We start from the raw sequence: 21,117 nt of genomic DNA, 5'->3' as shown, positions 1-21,117 counted from the left end.
ACCCACGAGTATATAAAGGATGGTTTATCATATCTTTAATATTTTTATTATAAAGATTTGTCCATGATCAAATACATAGCTTTAAGATTTCATAATATTCAAATTTTTTAGGTCTGTTATATTCGCCAAACCAACATTATTTTGAACTTTGCTATATATTAAGTCCAAGTTTTTTAGATGTGATATATTTACCAAGCCAACACTACTTTCAACTTAGTTGAATATCAAATTCAAGTTTTTCAAATTTAACAAGTTTATTAGATTCATTTTATTTAAAAATTAATTGATTATCAAGTATAAATTCTTTAAATTCAACACCTTCATCAATTTTATTTTATTGTAAATAATCTTTACTTATAAAAATATTAACCATAAAGTTAACTCATTATTAACCATGCAAAAACATCAAGTATGAGTTTTATTTCCAAATATAACTTTCCGAGAAGCAGAACCGGCAATTCATTTATCATAAAAGAAAACTTTTAAATGAAAGAATTATTGAGAAACTTGAACCAGGTATTTATTTCACAATCAGCATCTCTAATCTTACAAAAAAAATCTCTACTCAAGCTATGTGACCCCATTTTCCGGTGTTGCTTATTTACATAATCACTTCCCTTTCCTTCCACTTGAGATTTAATTTAAAAATGCACGAGAATTTCCTTGAGAAAAAGGAAAATAAATAAAGGGTTGAAATCATAATTAATAACTGGAAACGAGCAATGACTTAAAATTAATGAATCAAATGAAATGGGCTACAGTTTTTTGGTTGACATCAAATCTCATTTTTGTTCATAATGCAGCTGAGAATATAGCTTTAAAGTTCAGAAAATGAGAATTTACAGGTATTCGTGGGCCGAGTTGCACTTTACACTAAGACTCCAAACGCATTTTACTGCTAGCACTGATTAAATATAGCGGAAATCCACTTCCTTAGATTAATATAACAAATATAACGCGGACACGAGATGAAAGTGATTAAATTTTCAGGAGACTTTTTTTTTTCATTTTTTAGGACAAACTTCAAATGTATTATACAATTATTAGCGTTTTATACTCAAAAGTATTTTTTTCTATCAATTATATTATAAAAAGTATTTTTTATTGAGTTATTTTATTAAATACAGATATTGATATTATTAGATATCATGTGTTTTTCACTTGATTTTCCTTGAAGGTGTAAATTAAAGAGAAATTTATCTTTTATTCTTTAAGACAAATCACATGTTTACGTAACATTAAAATATAAAATCTAATTTTTTTCACACAATAACTCTAATAACGGTTCACTCATATATATAAATATATTACACCAATGTAAAAGAGAAAACTTCCTTTATAGCCATGTAAGCTTGTAGCCCCGAATAATGCTTGTATTTAAAGCAAAGTGCAAAGAAGCTTCCCGTCTGCATCCCGGATTAAATAAAAAATTCAAAATTAGTCCCCAATGTATATAGCCACTATAAATCAGTTCATAACTTTAAAATTTTTGATAGTTTCTCCCTAACCAGTCCCCACTCGTTGATTTAAACAATGAAGAGTCCCTTATGCAAGAGGGACGTGTTTTTTTAAGGCAAACTTCAAGCCGACGATTAAGCCCAACAACCAGACCCGGATGTGAAAGCTTACATTTCAAGCCCAGGCCCGGGATAATAGCCCATGAAAAATCCAATTTTTGTTTGAGATTTTTTCACAATTTTGTAGCTGCTTTAAACAATTCAAAATAAAACAATACAGCTACCAAATACTCATGTTCTGTTCTGTAAAATATAAAAACCATGATGTTACTGAATTCATCCCTGTACGTTCATCTTCTTCTTCAAATACTTAGATTTTTTAATGTTTATGCGTGTGTGTACAAGTCTTCCTTTCATTCACCGACAAGCCTAAAGTTGGAATTCTGAAAAGAAGCCAGCCTGATCTCATATCTGGGCCTTGACGTGACATAGGCGAACTTATATAGAAACTGTGTTATTAATCGAAGCCGAGGCCATTAGTCAAACCCATTCTTTTGCACACCAGAATTTATACCATCTCAGTACAAACTAAAACCCCAAACACCTTATCCTAACCCAGGTGGTTCTCATCTCTGAAGAGAAAGACCACCATGGTTTTGGTCGGGACATAACCAAGCTTTGTCCTTCTCTCTATCTCCAGAAAGTCTCTCTCTCTAAAAGTCAAGAAGATGTTATCCGTGGCATTTCATTGTGGGTTCAGTAATGTGTTCGCGTATTCTTCATTGCCTTGTCAGACCCCTAGTTGCAAAACATTCAAAGCCACATTTCCCACCAATCCCAAACCAAATCTGATACATTCTTCAACATTTCTTGGCCGGAAAAGGAAACGCGTTTCAAGAAACCAAAGATACACAATTTTCGCCGCCCCAGAAGCTCTCACAGTTGAAACACCCACAGACACTCCACCTTCCACTGAAGCAGAGGAATCCATCCCCACCCAAGAAACCGAGGTCCATATTCTTCTCATTCTTTAACTATTAATCCGTGTCTATATGTTTTTTGTGCTGTTTTTTCAAAGAGGCTTTCCTGATTTTTGCAGAAAGCTGAGGTGTTAGTAAAACAAGTGGAGAAACCAAGGTTGGTGTTGAAGTTTATATGGATGGAGAAGAATATTGGACTGGCTCTTGATCAGGTGATACCTGGACATGGCACTGTCCCGTTGAGTCCTTATTTCTTTTGGCCAAGGAAGGATGCATGGGAAGAGCTTAAAGCCACTCTAGAGAGTAAGCCATGGATATCCCAGAAGAAGATGATCATACTTCTCAATCATGCCACCGACATCATCAATTTGTGGCAGCAAAGTGGTGGCAATCTTACCACGCAATGAAATTGATGGTTAGTTTTTTTGGCGCGTGGAATTGGGGTTTGTTTTGCAGTTTGTTACTGTGCTTAGGCTGTAGCTTGCTTGCATCCTTTTGTATCTTTCTGGTATAATTGAAAGTAGAATTATGTCCATGGTCGTGTAATCATATTGTTTTAACTCTGCGAAGGTTTAATGATACTTGAATTCTCAATCTGTAATCCCACACTTGAGAATTTTGGAACTTGGTTGTGGTATTTTCCCAGTTCAAGTTGAAGTTGAGATAGTGTTGGATTGAAACCAAATGATCATGCAATGATGTTAGAATGTTAATAGGTGTACGTTTTCTGCCTCAGTTCACGTGGGCTGCAATACTAGAACTTAGAAGATTCAGTGATGCCCGCTGCTAGTTGTTTTGGAGAGATTGTCTGATAGTGTTACCAGGAAACTTTCTTCTCTGTGTACGCACAAAGTTTGCATCGGTGGAAGATTGTTGACTCTAATTCAGCTGGTGACTTGTACTTGTCATGTGGCAAAACATAATTGTTTGCCATAGTTGATGTTTCATCTTAAGAGATAAATGAATTTGCCGGCGATTTGTTTTGCCCTTGGTGAACGCTACATCAATGTCTTCTACTGTCAAAATGAATAACAGGAGAAATTATAAAATGGGGGCGGCGGGTGGGTGGTGTGGTGGTTAGAGAAAGGATGGATGAGTAACCATCCTTCTAGTTGTTTAGTTAACAAGAAGGGAGAAAGATGTGAGTTGATCCGTCCAAATTAAGAAGTTTGAAAATTTCAAAGGAGGGGAAAGATGGGAGACAATCAGCCCAACTCAGAAAGATTGAAAAGTACAAGTGAAGAAGGATTGGAAGGACCTGTCAAACAAAAAGCACCAAATCCTTCACTTCTCATATACTCTCCTCATCCATCCCCGAATCCCTCATAAAAACACACGAAAGAATGGTACCTAATTTGAAGGGAAGTAGTGCTTGAGAAGAAAGCCTGCTGAAAAATCGTATTCGAGAACTGCTCTGAATTTGCGACGAAATCCTGCCTCAGACTGAACAGTTACTTTAGTGCACGATTGTGTCAGCGGGCCTCGTTTTCATCTGCTCTGCAACATCTGGTATTTAGCAGAATAGTGCATGTCCAATCTAATTCCAAAGATTTCTCAGCATCATATTAACAAATTCCTTTGTGCAATGCAAAAACACTAAGGGAATCCATGACATGAAATAAAAAACCGGGCTAATTTCTGTGAAATTGTGCTCTACACCAAAAATGTCATTTTCAGCAATAAAACATCCTAAAAGATGATAAGGAAAAAGACCATTTAGCCAAAGTTCGTGAGAAACTTGAAAGCATAATACTGATTATTGGGCAAAAAAGAAAGGAAAAGGAAAGGGGTGCACGTACAAAGCTTCTGCTCAAACAATATAACAAAGGATCTTTCAAATACCGTTTCTGGATTGATCATCTCAAGAATAGAAGCAGCAAGATATAAGCAACGCATCTCCGACTCATTATTGAGCTTCACTGTCATCAACCACAAGGATTCACTAGTACATTTTCTTTATAATACTACAAATACGAATACGAAGATTCCTTTCATGTACATATTTAAACTGGTTTGAAACCTCCAAAGTTGACCCCGACTCAAATCTAGTAGAAAACTACATGGTAGCAAAAGCTACTCGTCAAGATTCAAACAGAGAAGATAGGCCACCAAGCCAACCACGGGAACAAACCTAAAATAATTGACCACGCGAACTTTGCTTTTCTGAACATTTTGCAAATTTTCACCTATCAGCCAGGGCTGGAAAATTATGTAGAGACATATATCCCAAATGAAAGCATAAGCAAGCCTCTCTGATTCTAAATAACTAACCAAGAACTCACATCTGTCTGTTATGCTCCCAAAATTACCATCAATTCGACCAAAAAGAGCCCATAATACTGATATCAGGCATGCAGCTCCACCAATCAGTCCGACTACTGGTGCGCCAGTTGTCATGATAGTGCCTAGTTGAGAGCGCTTGCTTGGTGTATAGTCGGAATCAGCCTCATTCAGCCGGATTGCCATGTAAGGTATCAAGAATGCTGATAATACACATGAACAAATGATGCTTTAGTTAAAACAAAACGTAACTAGACTCTACCAATATTTCCTTGATACAGCAAAAACATGAAGAAAAGGAAAAGGGAATAAGCGATGGTAAGAGGAGCTTGTCCTTTGTGAATTTGAGGAAAATTGCCCATTTTATGACCAATGCAAACAAAAGAAAATCACCGGTAGCTATTAAAAGCCAGCTAGCCAGATCAAGTAATCATCCGAAAAGATCTTCCAATCTTGCACCCCGGCTTTAAAGGGAATGGTCAAAGCTAATCTATCTACTCATCAATCACAAGAGTGTAAAGGAAGCATACTGTTGGTGAGGAACATCTGGAAGCCCCACAAAACATCCAGTGACCATCGGTATCTATCCCTCTTGCAATCAGTGAACAGCAAAGGAGCAAACATGAAAGTCCACCCAATAACAAAGTTGAATAATCCTTCAGACATCTGGTAAAGGAAATAAAAATCACCAGCACCAACGTTAGACCGTAAGAACGGTACAAAACCAAGTGCCGACCAAATCAACATCACCTTATGATCATTCTTACCGGGTGAAGAACTGGGGCATCAATAAGACGTATGCCGACTACTCTGCCAGAAAATGCATTGCCATCAAGATTAAAATATAATCGACAATTAGTAACTCATTTTATCTAACAATCAGAAGCGAATTCCGAAAAGACAAACCAGAATTGATGAAAGGCAAGATGAAGAAGAAATTGAGAGAAAGTCCAATGAGAGAATTAACAGTCTCTGAACTGATAGCCCACACTGGATCTCCCTGTGTCGATCAAAAACACATATGCAATTCAAATTCACAAATTGCATTTTATTTACGACACGATACACTATTTTAAACAAAGAATAAGAGGAGTTGTTTACTTACAGGGGCATAAGGGAGTAGAAAGAGCCACAAAATGTAAACTCCTTCAACAACCCACAGAATAATCTGAACCACTTTCCGTGCATTATCATCGCCCTCTTCGGCAGAGGAGATGGTGTTGGTGTTTGGCACGGTGGGTGGTTTGCGGCGGGTCGCGTGACATAGGAAATTGGAATTTCGGGACAGGAAAAGTGGTGTTGCTGGAGAGCATTGGGTTCTGGAATTAAAAGCTCTGATATGTTGCAATTTATGATGGGGAGAGATTGAAGGTGGTCCTTTTGAATTGAACTGTGTTTTGGTAGCTGCCGTGACCAAAGAGCAGTAGTAGTTGCTGCAGAGGAGAGCTTGAGTTGCCACCATTGTTTGCGATAACTTTTAGCTAACTCTGAGTCAGCTACTGCTAACTGCTCGGCTAACGGGTGAAGGGGTCATTGGCTGGCTCAGTTTTGAACACGAGGAAGAGGGTGAATTATTCTCTAGTCCCTGTGTTATGAGCGTTTTACAACTTAATCCTTCATAATTGAAAACCCGTTCTCTAAATGCAGCTTTTCGGTTTTTCATCTAATATATATCGCTGCAGGGTATAATTGAGACATACAAGCACATAAATATATGTTTAGATAGGATTGTTATCTGTCTTCACCCGTGTAATTATTCAATTATACTCGTCATATTACCTTGATATATGTTAAAATTTTAAAATTGATTATCATAGTTTTGTCGTCCCTCCTTCACTCAACAATGGTTTTCCATTTTTGCCCCAACCATAGTTTAATATTTTGAAAAAGGGTCTGAATTTTTTATATATATTATCAGGGATTTTTCACCACCACTCACACTAATTGAGGACAAAATTCAAGGTGACAAATCATCATTTTTTCTCTTATTGAATATTTATTTTGGATTGCATGAGAAGTTTGAATTTATATTTCATTTAATAGTTACTTGAAAACTCCTGAAAAACTAATTACCTGGATTTTTTTTTCCAAGAAGACATTTCTAGTACTTGGAATTTATTTTTAAAAAAATCACAGTTTTAAAACAACTTTTTTTTTGCTATGATTTTAATGCTACTTCTGGAATTTAGTTTTCATTGATACAGGAGCTAGATTCTTGCGTCATGACTTGTTTTATATGTTGCTTTCTCAAATTATATTTTAAAGAGTTTGAACTTAAAAAAAATAAATCTATGTCTTTAAACCATGCTTACGAGGAGTAAAATCTTATCAATGCTGCAGGGGTTTTTAAAGAAACTGGAGTTATCTATAATGTTTATATTAATTAATCCGATTTAATTGATGAAATTAGTTAATATAAATACTATAAATAATAACAAGTTAAAAACCAAATAAATAAATATGACAAGTCGGATGCAAGTTGGAATTTTTAAAAACCTTTCAATTTAATTCAAAATGCATAACTCATTTAGTTAATGAACAATTCTAATACTTAGTATATTTTTTTTATCTTTATTTTCATGTGCGTGCGCATCATTTTTTATTTTTTATTTTACATTTCAATATATCATTTTTTTTAATGTATAGCGCTAACTATATGTTTGAAATAATAAAATACATTGCAATATCAATTATAATTAAAAACAAACAATTATATGCTTTTGAAATTGTATTTATTTTAAAATTGTTAATGAATAAAAAAAATTATATTCTTAACCTGTAAATATTTATAATAAAAAATTAACTCAATCTGATATATCCAACCTACTTAAGTCTATTTTTTTTTTAATAAATCAATCTACAATTTATAAAATATTTAAAATTTGATTAGATATAATTATGGGTAATAACCCAACCCCCACCCATGAACACCCTTAGAATTTAGATAGCTTATCTTTAACCATATTAAAGATGTGAACTTTTAAAGTGTTAAAACTTGCATAAAAATATTCACGATGATAAACCAAAATAAATAGCTTATCTATAAATTTGAATTTTCGGTAGGGTAGCAAAATAGGCCATTGAATTCTCAAAATGTGGCTGACTTGTTGCAAAAGTTCAACCTAAAAAAGGCAGCAATACAGAAAGCACTGGGTAATCTTTCGGATAATGGGAAGATGTCGTTTAAGGAGTATGGTGAGCAGAAGATACATCTTGCCCGGAAAGACCATTTTAACATTCCCAACAGCCAAGAGCTTAATCAGATGAAGGAAGAAAATGCTAAATTGCAGCAACAACTGGATGAACAGAAGAGAGCTATTAGTGAGGTTGAGGGCGGTCTGTTCTATACGCGGCCCTTATGTGTTCCAAAGAAGTGAATACTGCGTTAGAACAACTACTTAAGATGTCTCAATTGTTTAATATGGCGTGAGAAATACTTATTGATGTACACAAAGCTTGACGCGGATTTCAGCTTTGTGAATTTCAGGAGAAGTATTGCTAACAAAAATATGATTGGAGCTGGGTTGATGTACACAATTGCAGAAATTAGAACCTTGGAGTTGAATCTGACACTGGAACAGATACGTCATAAAGAAGCCACTCTGAGGAAGGGGGTAAATTACGCGTGGGTTTTTGAAGTGCTTCTTTAGTGGAGTCTTTTGAAGTTGTTTCTGTGAAGAAGAATGGATGGAGCTCAGGACTTTTGATTTCCGTATCAGGTTAGGAAATGGAAGACAAATTGGTAAAATTGCGCGAAGGAGTTAGGTCAGGACAGAAGAGCGGAAGGCAATTGAGGGAATGTGTTCAGAGAAATTAAGTCAGTGGAGAACAAGGATGTTCAAGGATGTGTGGGGTGTCATAACTGAGAACTCACCCCAGGATCTAAAAGAATTTAAGGTCATCCTTATATCTATCCTGTTTTGCCAGCACACGCAATCTGTCTTCGCAGGAGTTGGGTTTAATAAATATATTCACGTTTTTGCAGGAGGATCTTGGACTTTAATATGATGAAGATGTCGGTGTGAGCTTGCAGTCATTTAGTGGCCTGCTGCAACATTGCAAGAAGCGAGCCAGAGGCCAGAAACTTTATAGATTCCTCTGTTTTTTAACAAAATTCAGTAAAGATACAAGGCACTCACAACCAAAACAACAAAATAAGTTCACAAAATTTTGGAAAAAGAATGAACAGATATAACCTATAATTAACAGAGCTCACCAAAACATAATAAACTCAATATGCTCATGCTTCTCAGAATCCTCGCACTCGTCTGGTCCTGACAGAAATCGGTCCCTTCTCTATGTTTAGGCGCTGTGAACTTTGAATATCAGGTCCTTCTGTAGCACGTGCTGTGGAATATCCATGTCTTGAATCCACCTTCAGATCACCTTGAATGATTTTAGAAATTTTCTTATTAGAATCTTCTGTTGTAGGGATCTCTCCTTCAAGCTCGCTGTTGAAATGCAATTCGTGACTTTCATTGTCGCTCTCATCGAAAACTATATCCTTCTCTAACTGCTTGGTCGGGTCCTCTGCATCCAAGGACGTTGCACTCACCTTCAAAATCTCTTCTGATTCCAGACTTGAAGTAGACACCAATCTCTTGAGTTCTGTTACAGGAGCCTTCTCTTTCACAACTTCATTTTTTTGGTGGATCTCTTGAGTTTTAAATTGAGATTCAATTTGTATGGGCTCGCCTTTCTGAGACCTGTTTCTTCCTCCATTGTGACTGTTCTGATTATCAGGTTCATCAGGACCAGATCGAGAGAGTTCCACAGCTGCTCTTGCTGCTTCTGCTGCATTGGCAGCTGACTCAAAAGCTGCCTGAGCTGCATCCGCTACATCCCTGTACTTTTTTCTTGCATGCGCTGAATCAGATAGCCCATATTTTTCTATCTCTTCAGGCGACATTTGCAAATCGTCAATCAGCTTAGGGCCACAAGAACTAGTTAATGTCTCTGTTTGGGCTTGTTTTTGCTTGTTGACATTCAAATTTTCCTGCATTGTTCATATGTTTAGTCTTGACTTTATATATAGCACTATAGTTGTACTTCATTTCCTTATTGAAACCTGCATACCTCAGTGGTACTGGAAGAACTCTCTCCGAGTTGCAGAATTATGCCGTTTTCTGAAGCAATTTCCTCGAGCACCTTCATTCTGCCCTCCAAGTCTGGCTGCCGGGTTGACAGCTTTTGTATCATCTACAGAAACCAAGACGGCACATTATAAATTGCATATATAGTAAACTATAGATAAATGAGAGCTGCCATCACAATAATTCTGAATATTTCTCTCGATTTATACAAAATATGCATGTTACTAGATTATTAGACATTTTATACAGCCAGGCAAACAAAATAATTGAAAGAGCTGTTTTAGATGCTTATCTACACAGCATGAGAAAACAGCTCCTCTTCACTGCTGCCGCCTTTGCCCCTCTCTACAACGTTCATCAAACCCAATAGCAGCAAGTTCTGCCAATAAATTAAATTGTCCAGTCCTCTTTATTTCTTTATTTCTTTTTTTTTTGGGTTTTAAGAAATGGGTGTGCTACTAGACTAATAATCACACAACCTTTGAAGGGATCCCCGTTGTATCTATGTAGTGGTTGAAGCTTAGAGTATCTTTAAAGGGGCTAATCGGATGTAGAAATGCCACCTTTCTAAGAAGTCATGACGGGACTCTAATACGAGACTTACGTTGAATGAGTCTTCTCCTTCTCACTTGAACCGACCCCTTGGCAACACAGTCCATTCCTCGTAACCATCATTTACCAGACCTCAAAGCAACTAAAAAAACTTTACTCTCCAAACTTATGCTTTATTACCATCATCAAGCACCACATCAAAACAATTGTATCACCAAAATCTCACAAGAAACAACACCTTCGTTCTACTTTACAACACCATCATTGCATGACAATGATTGCCTAAAAGGGTGTCTTGACAGAAAGTAGAGGTTTTTGGGGAAAAGATCGATCAAATCACTCTTACAAAATTAATATGCTGTGCTGATTTTAATGGAAAAGATCGAGCAAATGTCTTGTTTTACAAAATAAATGCGTTGTGCTGAAATTAACCAAGTGGGTAAATTCTTTCCCTGCTTAGTTTGGCAAATTCTTCGAATCAAAACATACCTTTGGGTTCACTCTACAATTGTTACGCAATTCAATAGCACTAGCAACAAATTCCTTGCCATAACGGGAGGTGAAAGCAGTACGAATTTCTTGAAGCTCGGGGAAATCCCCACACCTCGAAGAAGCATAAAGCAAGCTTGATATGGCCTCCTTCAATTCATCAGGACACACTCTGTAATAAAAAAATAATCCCATCAACAGAATGAAAAAACTGAAAATTACTGATGAAAGGATAGGGATGTGGAAACTTTAAACCTATCACCGAGTGAAAGCAGAAAGCAACCTTTCTTGTTCAATGAGCTGGAGTCTTTCTATCATTAAATTGCAGTATCCTTCCATCATCACATATACATCCAACATATTCTGATCCTTGATCAAATACTCAACCTGTTAAGAAATAAAAATAAAAGAGACTAGTAAACAAAAGTTCATGAAGAAAATATAGAAAGAGGTAAATGGAGGCATGGTGTACATTCGTCAAAAATCTTACTCGATGAAGAGCACGATCATGATGCCCTTTTTCAAGAAGCTGAACCACATCAGAGCGGGCTTGGTTGCACCTGACCTGGCGTTGGTTCTTGAATATAGCAATGCGAGAGATGGCAAGACTGGCCGCTGCTTTCAACTTATAGGCTTTAAAGGTCCTTCCCAGAATAGCATCAAGCTTTTTCCCCATGTATGCCCGCTCTTTACTGTTTGATTACTAAGCTTTTGAATGAGCTCTTAAGAGCCAAGAAACACACACTCTCAAAGGAGTTGATGATAGTACTTCGCAGGGGCGCGGGGACAGGCACAAGCGAACAAACAAGCAGATGCTTGTTTGCTCCTTTATGTGATGACGAGAGAGAGAGAGAGCATTGCTTTTTGAAGACCTTGGAGTTAAAAAATAAAAACGCGTTTTTTAGTTTTCTTACCAACCAAGTTTAGAGAAGGCTGAAGAAAATGGAAATTGAAGGTTTAGATTTACGCGGTTGGTTTGTCCATTTCGAGGAAATGAGAAAGGTTTTGGTTTCCTTGTGGAACATTCTTTTACGAGACAACTCTTCGGTTGTGTTAACTGTACGTGTGGAATCATTTGTGGGGCCAGTCTGGCTACAGGTAAGGTGTAACAGTCTCACCATCGTTTTCACAATTTTTTTTAAATATTATAAATTAATTTTTTAATGTTTTTAATTTTTTAGTGTATTAATATTAAAAATGAATTTTAAATAATAAAAATATATTATTATAATATATTTTTAAATAAAAAATACTTTAAAAAAATCTTTATCCCTGTTTCAAGAAACACACTTTAAATAAAAAATAATTGTTATTCTTTTAGTCCTACCTGCTGGTATCAATTAAATTATTTTATAAAAAATTTCGAGAGTAACACGTCTTATGCACTTCACACAATCACTTAACTGTAACACTCCTTATAGTTTTATAAACTAGATAAACAAAGTTACGCTTGAAAATAAGTTTGCAAGGAAACCTTAAGGTATCTCGAATAAAGTATGAAGTAAATTCTCCTGTTTTATTATTTTTATAATTTATTTTTTATTTAAATTATTTATTTTCTACTTAGCTTAAAATTTTTAATTTGATTAGAATTTTATTATTTAAAAACTCTAATACTATATATAGATTTAGGTAAATTTGAATTAGAAGTCATTTTTATAAAGGGTTCTAGGAATAATATAAATGTAAATATAAATGTCTGGTTTATTTTATGAAAATCAAAATTATTATTCAAATATACTAGATAATTTTCTTTAGATTTCTTTATTTTTTAGCCTATAAACTTAGAGTTTTAAAATTTTAATTTTATTTTCGCTGCATAAATCACACTACTGAAATGTATGTGATGAGGTCTTCAGTCAGGCTTATATTTGACGAGGAGAAACATAAAGCCATTTAAGTAGCAAGTTACACTAATCTCGTAATATAATTAAGTTTTTTAAACTCAAATACATGCTTGATCTAAATTACATTCTGATAGTCCAGATATTGCTAACAACTTCAAACGCACGGTTTTGTTTTAAAATAAATTAAGTTTGAAACCCAACGTATCGAATTTCAAGACATTAAAAAAAAAAAATAACGACGATATGAAGGACAAATTGAATCAGACACCATAAGATTTTCTTATCGAAGCATTCTTCTCATTCCATACTATATGATGTGGATGCATTTTTCTGTAAATAGTCCCCTTAACCTCAATTTGTTAAATGAGAAACTAGTCGTGTTTTTGAGAGATAAAATTAGATTATTCACCTATATTATATATTATGTCATGTAGATAAAGTTAAATTTTTCTTGAATATAAAAAAACATTTAAATGTTGCTAATAATTTTTTTTCTAATAAAAAAAATATGTAAGCTAACCCATATAATTGATTTTACAGATCTAAAAGCAACTTTAATAACCAATATAAACATAATTTTACTCGAAAAATTTTTAAAATAATATATTTTTAATATTAATGACTCGAAATTTTTTTAAAATAATATATTTTTAATATTAAAATGATAACATGGTAGATTGATTTATATCAACTAGATTAACATGTTAAGTTTACGATTCAAGTTATAAGATGGTTAATTTTATAAAAAATAAATTAAAATAAATTATTAAATTTTATTCTCAATTAATCTAATATTAAAAAATAAAATTAAAATAAAACATAAAAGATATATAAATTAAGTTGTCAAACTTACAAACTACATCATAAAATCAAGATAACTCAATAAAAAATAAATCAAAATAAATTATAAAATCTAAACACCTAAAAATTTCTTTTTAATGTTAAAAAATTTTCTTAGGTGCAATTCATTTTACCCACGCCCAACTTTATTTCATCCTCATTAATAAAGATCAGCCTTCAAGAATCAAACTCCTAAACACTTCATCACAAGAATTGTATATTATTTTAAAAGTCTCTAGATTTATACTATATTTCTCAACCGTCTAGTGCCAATTCCACAAAGATCACGACGTTATTCAACCTGTTTCAGAGCCACAATTGATTGTTTAGCTTGCTTTGTTTTTGATACACCCCTTTTTTTGTCACAAAGACGTTGAAGATTGATCTGCAATCGAGATAGAACCTGCTCTCTCGCTCCATGTAAATGAGCGCTCGCCTTGTAATGGGCTATAGTATACCACGTACTTTTTTTTTTTTTTTACCTGAGAAGTACGGGAAATTTTTTTAATCAAGTACACATTATGTGCAATACCACGTCCCAGCCACATGAATAAAAGTCATTGCTTTCCTCGACATGCATTCGAGGGAATGAATCCCCTTAATAATACATGTCAACACAGATCAAAAACCAAAATATTGACAAGCGAAAACCCGAGGGCATACTCCACGTGGCATAAATCGCAAATGCAAGGGCATATTCCAGATGGCGTAAATAGCAAATGCAAGGGCATGATCGAGGTCATGTATTACGAAGACTTCAGCAGCAAAACCACTTCTGCAAGAAACTTATTTCCACAGTTCCCTCCAACCACTAATAGTCTGTGGAGTACTTTCCTTGCAGTGGTAGAAAAACTATCAGAATCAAACAATCTTTATCTAATGTTGCATTATTATTATTATCAGAAAAGCAATGTAGCACTTTTCTTGTACATTGTCTCTTGATTCTACTCATTCATACCACAGGATGGAATAGCATATAGATTTAACTTCGTAAAAGAGGAGGTGAGTGACATCAGAATACATAATCAATGAACTAGGATCCATTTTTTTATAGTTATGGCTGATATGATTTTTGAAAAATGTTTGATAATAGGTTTTATGTAACCCAAAACATTAGCTAAACAAATTGAAAGAAATCATTTCATGTTATCATACTCAGGAACAAACAAGGAGCTAACAATATTCATTTTGCAGGAAACAAAAGCCTATATTTTTTTTTCTTCTGTGAACACAAGGATGAAGAAACCGTTCTAGGAATTGCGTTCAATTCATAGCCTCAGCTGTCATTTTGGCGATAGATGGCGAGGCTTAAAAGAAACCGTTTAAGGGATTTTGATGTGGAACATAAAACGATGCGCTTAATATACTGAAAAACGTGATATACGTGACAGAAGTATAATTGATGCGGGGCTACCATCACATAAAATTGCATGACATGGGTTCAAAACAATTAGATTATACATTCCAACATATTAATATCAAAGGCATCATAGAGAACACGGATCCACAAGCCTCTGGCCTAGACCATCCTCTATGGATGAGGCAAAACTCCTCTCCACCCGCCCCATCTCCACACCAAAACGAATGGGAGAAAAGGGGTGAACATCCACTAGGTCTTGGATGACACTAGTCGGTTGACCCGCATCCGCGGCATGTCAAATAAATGTATAGGTGTTTAAATATTTTTAGCTTCAAAGACGCTTTCAATCAAATACATTGAGAATTTTAGACAAAAAAAATAATGTTACAAAAACTGTTTGCACTGGAGCCGTGATTATGAGATTTGATCCAGAGCAACAAGTAATTATTCATATTTTTAATCTAATTATATGTTACAATTTTATTTTTTTAACAAAAGTAAGAAAGTAAATTACATTAAAATAAAATAATGTCAGTGTAATTAATTCTTTCCTTATTAATCTATTTTCCTTGAAAAAGCTTTTACAAAAAATTCAATAAATAAATAAATAAATGAAGAAGGATAAAAAAAAGATATCCTTACAATCAAAGCCATTGAACATTATTTCGGAATTTATTTTTTACCTGAAAATTTATTTGATAAAAAAAACCTAAATAAAAAACCATATATAACCCCAAACTAACTTAAAAAATAAAAAATCAAACCCAAAATCTATTTTTTTTCCAAAAAACTTAGAAGGGATAAAAAAAAAACCCCACACTGAAACTCGTCTCATCCCATCACACCCACTAACACCAAGATAAATATATATATTGACAAAAAGTGGGCAATCAACAATTTCCTCTCCCCTGTTTAGCGTCGAATATAGCTTTTATCTATTAAACTCAACAACTATAAAACATTACCAAAATAAACTTTAGAATAAAAAACTAAAATACTAGAACTAAAAGGGCCAAAACAGAAGTCAACATAGAATATATGGATAGCACTTTTTCAAGCAAGTTTTAGAAAAGACCCGCTATTGTTGTTTCTGATTTTCAATTTGACCATTTTTCTTTTAATTATATATTTATGCCTCCATTCAAGCCCAGTAATCTTATAAAAAATTTTATTACTCAAAAATCTGCAAATAGATGACATTCAACTCAAAATCACCATAATAAGCACATGCAATGATACCTAAGGAAAAAAATAGTCTGATGACAAACGAAAAATAAAAAACCATCGTAATCCCCAATAAACACTAAAAGCGTGTATAGTGCAACCATATACAGAAAAACCATCAAGCCTTACAGTTTATTTTGTAATTTGTAATGATAATTCACAGTGCCATACTCAAGAAGCTGGTTGCGAACGTAGTCAAAACATCATCTTTAAGCTATAAATGCATGAACGAGCATCAGAATATCAGAAAGCTTGAAAAACATGCTCACAAATCTAAAAGAACGTAAAGTTTAATTTTTTTTATCAGTAGTCTCATAAAATGACTTTTCACTTGGATTCTGATCTTGAGGTTGAGTTTGAATGTGGAATTATTCCTTGAATCACCCACTACAAAATGTTAAAAGTTCAAAACAGAACACAAATGTCAATTTAGGTGATGCTTACACGGACTATTTAATCTTTTTTCAAATAATTGTTCCACGGGGGTCAGCATCAAAATGGACTTGCAACCCAGAAGCTTTAGTTAAAGCTAAATATACACCACAAGATAGCTTAGCCGCTATTAGTAAAAGAATCAATCATTTAAGCCTTGACTTATCTGACCAAGAATTATAATGAATAATCCTCATTTAAATAAACCACATATTTTCTTTAACAAGAAATATATAGGTTTAAAATACCAAAATGTTACGGTCAACCCACCACCTTACAGTTATTCCGGAGGACGCGGAATAGATGGTTGTCTCAACCATTTAAATAATATTAACTCAGTCTTAGGATCTGTGTTAATTATGGTTACCAGCTTAACCAATATGTTCGGGTTACAACCCGAACACATTTTCAGTGGGGGGGAGAGTGACATTGAAGACTTTTGTTGATAATCTTTTAAGTTTGTAAGAACTTTCTAAGTGTCTACCTGCATTCTGTAAGTAGCCTACTGCATCAGTCGCCTGGAGCACCTGAATAGCACAAAATAAGTCCCGTATAATGATGATGAGAGAAAGGGCAATCGTGTTGGTGTTGGCGCCGTATAATGGCGAAAGTACAAGGGCAGCGTCTCCAAAGACACAGCAGAAAGTCATAACATAAGGTATGTCAAATACTTTTCAAAGTATAGGAACCAAGTTCTGTGAACTTGTAGATTGTATTGACTGGTCAAATTTACAGTCTTTAAAAAATATACACGATATTTTACAAGCTAAAATAAATTATCATGAGGATAGGATCCCTATTGACATAGAGGATGATTATTTCAACCAACCTCAGAATATTAGTTTAAGTTTTAAACTTAGATTACTGAATAATCTGTTAAGAAAGATTAAAAAGTATATTGAGGAATTAGAAGAAGATTCCCAAGATCCCCAAGCCTATGACTCTGAAGAAATAGGTGATTATGATCCATCCAGTGTATTGGATAGAGAATGTTGTATATCGCAACGCCACGTACAACATATAGATAAGGTCTATTACAACCAATAAAATAATTCCGCAAGGGGTTGTAAAGAAATTGGTATCAGAGCCTAGTTCTGGTTCAAAAGTTTATGTTTACTCGTCTTTGTCGAGAAACTAACATTGCAGATATGAGTACTGATACTCATCAAGAAGAAGATTCAGACTTCCAGCAAGAAGTTTTTGAAGCAGAAGGTATCTTTGCACAGGATATTACAATAGACAGTACCGTCTTAGACCAGGTAAGTAAAACTGACTTATCTTTAAATTCAGAAGATGTATTTAAATCTTTAAGTACTATAGCTTCTCTACAAAATAAGTTATTTCGTAGAAAGAATCATATTATTACCTGTGTAGGTACTAGAGAATATCCAATAGATATAAAAGATACTCGCGGTAGTACAGAAATACCTTTAGTTTTAAAGGAAGAAATCTCACAAAAATTATCTAAGTTTCCACCTGAGATAAGAAAAACTATTTCTTACATACATGTAGGAAGTATAAAAGTAATGTTAAAATCTACGTTTAGAGTAGGTATTAACAGTCCTGTCAAGTTAGCTATACTAGATAGAAGAACGAATAATCCTCATTTAAATAAACCACATATTTTTTTTAACAAGAAATATATAGGTTTAAAACACCAAAATGTTACGATCAACCCACCACCTTACAATTATTCCGGAGGACGCGGAATAGATGGTTGTCTGAAGCATTTAAATGATATTAACTCAGTCTTAGGATCTGTGTTAATTATGGTTACCAGCTTAACCAATATGTTCGGGTTACAACCCAAACACATTTTCAGTGGGGGGGAGAGTGACATTGAAGACTTTCCAAAACCTTCCAAAAATCCACAATTTACTGATATTGGATTAAAAGATCTAGTTTCAAATGTTCATACAACATTAGGAACTTTAGAAAAAGATTATAGAACTTCTAAAGTTTTATTAGAAAACATGAATCTAAGACTCCAGTCTTTAGAACAAAAAATAGGATTGTTAGAATCCCTAAATACTACCTTACAAGGTGTAGATATCCAAAAGATAGAACAAATATTAGCTGTCGTTCAAAATATAGATCAAAAAGTCTAAAAATATGTCTGGAAAAATAGATAACCTCGAAAGAGTTGTCCTTAAACTTTCAGATGATTTCAAATTACTTGAAGACAAACAAATAACAGTCCTACAAAGACATATAGAGACCTCAGCTGCCTCTATAATTGCAGCCATTAGAAAAGACTTGGAAGAAATAAAACATAGTCTTTTATTAATGAGTGATGCCATAAAAGGATGTGCCGACAGCATAAAAGCATGTGAATGCAATAAAGAGATTCTCGCAGCATTCGAGAAAAAACTAGACAGTGTCCCCATGGCCACACCCATAGGACCCACACCAACAACCTCACCTACCATAGGAATGGCTAGAGATGAAAAATCCCCATCAGGATTAAAACCAGCAACGATAAACTCGTTCATATATATCCCTCGACCATGAAGGAATATAAAACAGTAAAAGAACAACTGTTAGAATATTATATGGCCCATGACCATAATAATTGGACTAATACAGTCATTAAAGTTCTGAGTTGTGAAGACCCAGAAATAGAACAGGCCCCAGCCCAATACGAGGATTTAAATGTCCTTGTTGCCATACCCAATCCAAGGCATCAAAATCTCAATGTTGAGATAGATGAAACCTTTGATGATAATATAGGATCAACCCAAGCTGAATCCTCAGCCCAAGGTGCCTCAAGAAACCCACCTAGTGGAGTAAGTTATGATAGGCCCTCAAGACCTAGACCACCAAAAAGTCATAATACGACTTATCAAAGTGGACCAGTTGGAGGTTCATATAGATCAGGAACAAGTAAATTCCAGAGATATAATGTCCCTGAGGATTATGCTCCTGAAAGAAAATATTCAGTTGATATTTTAGATATTGACTGTGTAGATAGCAAGGAAAGGAGAAGGAGAATCCAAGCCTGGCATAATTCTCTCCGTCTTATTATTGCCACAGATGATAAGTTATCAGATGACTTAGAATTAGCTTATATCTTGATGATCAATAAATCCTCTAGATTAGCAAACGAGCTTATTGAAGGAATCAATAAGGAAGAATTTATGAGAGGATCTTCAGATGATTTTCTCCAAAATATAGTAAACCTGTTATCAACAGTCTTTCTAGGAACAAATTATCTTAACGACGGTGAAAATCAAGTTAGGATAAAACAAGAAGCATCTCGAGAGAGAATGACTAAGCTACAGATCTGTGATCTGTGTTATCTAGATCAATTCACATGTGACTATGAAGAAGCCCTACTTAGTGTACCTATGAATGGGTTAGTTACATTGAAGGATATCTCAGAAAAATCCCTTATATAGGAAAAGAAAGCCTTGAAGAATATCAAGCCTTACCACCTATTAGCAAACTAAGTCTAATAGCAGCCAAAAATATAGTTTCTAAGAAACTAACCAAAATATGTACTGAAAGACAATTGCTAAAAAGAACAAAGAAAATTAATCTTTGTTGTCCTGAGTTTCAAGGACCAGAAACCATGTATGGTTGTCAAACGATTCCACAAATTAAAAAATGGAAGAAGAAACTCAAAAAGAAATATAGGTTTGCTAAACCTAAGAAGAAAAAGTATTATAAAAATCCCAAACGATATAAAAAATACTTTGGACACCCAAATAAGAAAAAACGTTTCTTTAAACGAAGAAATTATAAAGATCTAAAAGATGAACCTAAAACTATATCTAGCTCGGATAAACAAGCCTTCTGTCCTCAGAAGAAGAAAACTTGTAAGTGTTGGATATGCCAACAAATTGGACACATGAGTTATGAGTGTCCTAATACCCAAGGATCAAAGGCCCAGTCAAAAGCCTTTGAAGAAATAGTTCTAGATGAAGCCCTAGAACAATATAATCTAGCCCCACTAGAAACCCTAGACAATGTCAGCAGTGACGAAGAACTCTATTATTTAGAGTCAGAAAGTGATTATACCAATTTCTTTACAACCCCTTGCGGAATTATTTTATTGGTTGTAATAGACCTTATCTATATGTTGTACGTGGCGTTGCGATATACAACATTCTCTATCCAATACACTGGATGGATCATAATCACCTATTTCTTCAGAGTCATAGGCTTGGGGATCTTGGGAATCTTCTTCTAATTCCTCAATATACTTTTTAATCTTTCTTAACAGATTATTCAGTAATCTAAGTTTAAAACTTAAACTAATATTCTGAGGTTGGTTGAAATAATCATCCTCTATGTCAATAGGGATCCTATCCTCATGATAATTTATTTTAGCTTGTAAAATATCGTGTATATTTTTTAAAGACTGTAAATTTGACCAGTCAATACAATCTACAAGTTCACAGAACTTGGTTCCTATACTTTGAAAAGTATTTGACATACCTTATGTTATGACTTTCTGCTGTGTCTTTGGAGACGCTGCCCTTGTACTTTCACCATTATACGGCGCCAACACCAACATGATTGCCCTTTCTCTCATCATCATTATACGGGACTTATTTTGTG

General features: G+C 34.4%; 4 protein-coding genes across 5 annotated transcripts; 2 read left to right on the top strand and 2 right to left on the bottom strand.

The window, feature by feature from the left end:
• The first annotated feature begins 2,036 nt into the window (after positions 1 to 2,036).
• LOC105113659 (30S ribosomal protein 3-1, chloroplastic-like) lies at positions 2,037 to 3,094 on the top strand. Its single transcript, XM_011009919.1, has 2 exons — positions 2,037 to 2,467; positions 2,557 to 3,094. Exons 1-2 carry the CDS (start codon positions 2,186 to 2,188, stop codon positions 2,842 to 2,844), a joined length of 570 nt encoding a protein of 189 aa, XP_011008221.1. The 5' UTR covers positions 2,037 to 2,185; the 3' UTR covers positions 2,845 to 3,094.
• Positions 3,095 to 4,257: 1,163 nt separating this feature from the next.
• LOC105113649 (uncharacterized) lies at positions 4,258 to 6,256 on the bottom strand. The gene is made up of 5 exons (XM_011009908.1): positions 5,823 to 6,256; positions 5,624 to 5,717; positions 5,485 to 5,522; positions 5,248 to 5,383; positions 4,258 to 4,920 (listed from the first exon to the last, which is right to left on the bottom strand). Exons 1-5 carry the CDS (start codon positions 6,177 to 6,179, stop codon positions 4,511 to 4,513), a joined length of 1,035 nt encoding a protein of 344 aa, XP_011008210.1. The 5' UTR covers positions 6,180 to 6,256; the 3' UTR covers positions 4,258 to 4,510.
• Positions 6,257 to 7,780: 1,524 nt separating this feature from the next.
• LOC105113626 (homologous-pairing protein 2 homolog) lies at positions 7,781 to 8,816 on the top strand. Of its 2 annotated transcripts, none has more exons than XM_011009885.1 (2): positions 7,781 to 8,090; positions 8,205 to 8,816. In XM_011009885.1, the coding sequence occupies exons 1-2, from the start codon at positions 7,894 to 7,896 to the stop codon at positions 8,365 to 8,367; spliced, it is 360 nt and encodes a 119-aa protein (XP_011008187.1). In that variant the 5' UTR covers positions 7,781 to 7,893; the 3' UTR covers positions 8,368 to 8,816. The 2 variants fall into 2 exon arrangements, with proteins under 2 accessions (XP_011008187.1, XP_011008180.1); XM_011009878.1 differs by having other exon boundaries at positions 8,190 to 8,816.
• Positions 8,774 to 11,756, bottom strand: LOC105113641 (Regulator of Vps4 activity in the MVB pathway protein). The gene is made up of 5 exons (XM_011009896.1): positions 11,342 to 11,756; positions 11,135 to 11,238; positions 10,852 to 11,023; positions 9,794 to 9,916; positions 8,774 to 9,713 (listed from the first exon to the last, which is right to left on the bottom strand). Exons 1-5 carry the CDS (start codon positions 11,525 to 11,527, stop codon positions 8,967 to 8,969), a joined length of 1,332 nt encoding a protein of 443 aa, XP_011008198.1. The 5' UTR covers positions 11,528 to 11,756; the 3' UTR covers positions 8,774 to 8,966.
• Positions 11,757 to 21,117: the final 9,361 nt, after the last annotated feature.

Source organism: Populus euphratica, unplaced genomic scaffold (genome assembly GCF_000495115.2).
Source record: "Populus euphratica unplaced genomic scaffold, PopEup_1.0 scaffold5.1, whole genome shotgun sequence".
Classification (NCBI taxonomy): domain Eukaryota; kingdom Viridiplantae; phylum Streptophyta; class Magnoliopsida; order Malpighiales; family Salicaceae; genus Populus; species Populus euphratica.
Note: the sequence above shows the minus strand (reverse complement) of the source record. Positions and strands in the feature narration are given on the sequence as shown.

What these genes read in the sequence shown, in the direction of transcription:
- LOC105113641 (XM_011009896.1), bottom strand. Translation starts at nt 11,527, where the DNA reads ATGGGGAAAAAGCTTGATGCTATTCTGGGAAGGACCTTTAAAGCCTAT. An exon ending in ATGATCGTGCTCTTCATCGA is followed by an intron (nt 11,239 to 11,341) that starts GTAAGATTTTTG and finishes ATTTCTTAACAG; the next exon opens with GTTGAGTATTTGATCAAGGA. An exon ending in GTTCTTCCAGTACCACTGAG is followed by an intron (nt 9,714 to 9,793) that starts GTATGCAGGTTT and finishes TGAACAATGCAG; the next exon opens with GAAAATTTGAATGTCAACAA.
- LOC105113626 (XM_011009878.1), top strand. Translation starts at nt 7,894, where the DNA reads ATGTCGTTTAAGGAGTATGGTGAGCAGAAGATACATCTTGCCCGGAAA. An exon ending in CCCTTATGTGTTCCAAAGAA is followed by an intron (nt 8,091 to 8,189) that starts GTGAATACTGCG and finishes CGCGGATTTCAG; the next exon opens with CTTTGTGAATTTCAGGAGAA.
- LOC105113649 (XM_011009908.1), bottom strand. Translation starts at nt 6,179, where the DNA reads ATGGTGGCAACTCAAGCTCTCCTCTGCAGCAACTACTACTGCTCTTTG. An exon ending in ATGCCCCAGTTCTTCACCCG is followed by an intron (nt 5,384 to 5,484) that starts GTAAGAATGATC and finishes TTCCTTTACCAG; the next exon opens with ATGTCTGAAGGATTATTCAA. An exon ending in CCAGATGTTCCTCACCAACA is followed by an intron (nt 4,921 to 5,247) that starts GTATGCTTCCTT and finishes GTGTATTATCAG; the next exon opens with CATTCTTGATACCTTACATG.
- LOC105113659 (XM_011009919.1), top strand. Translation starts at nt 2,186, where the DNA reads ATGTTATCCGTGGCATTTCATTGTGGGTTCAGTAATGTGTTCGCGTAT. An exon ending in TCCCCACCCAAGAAACCGAG is followed by an intron (nt 2,468 to 2,556) that starts GTCCATATTCTT and finishes TGATTTTTGCAG; the next exon opens with AAAGCTGAGGTGTTAGTAAA.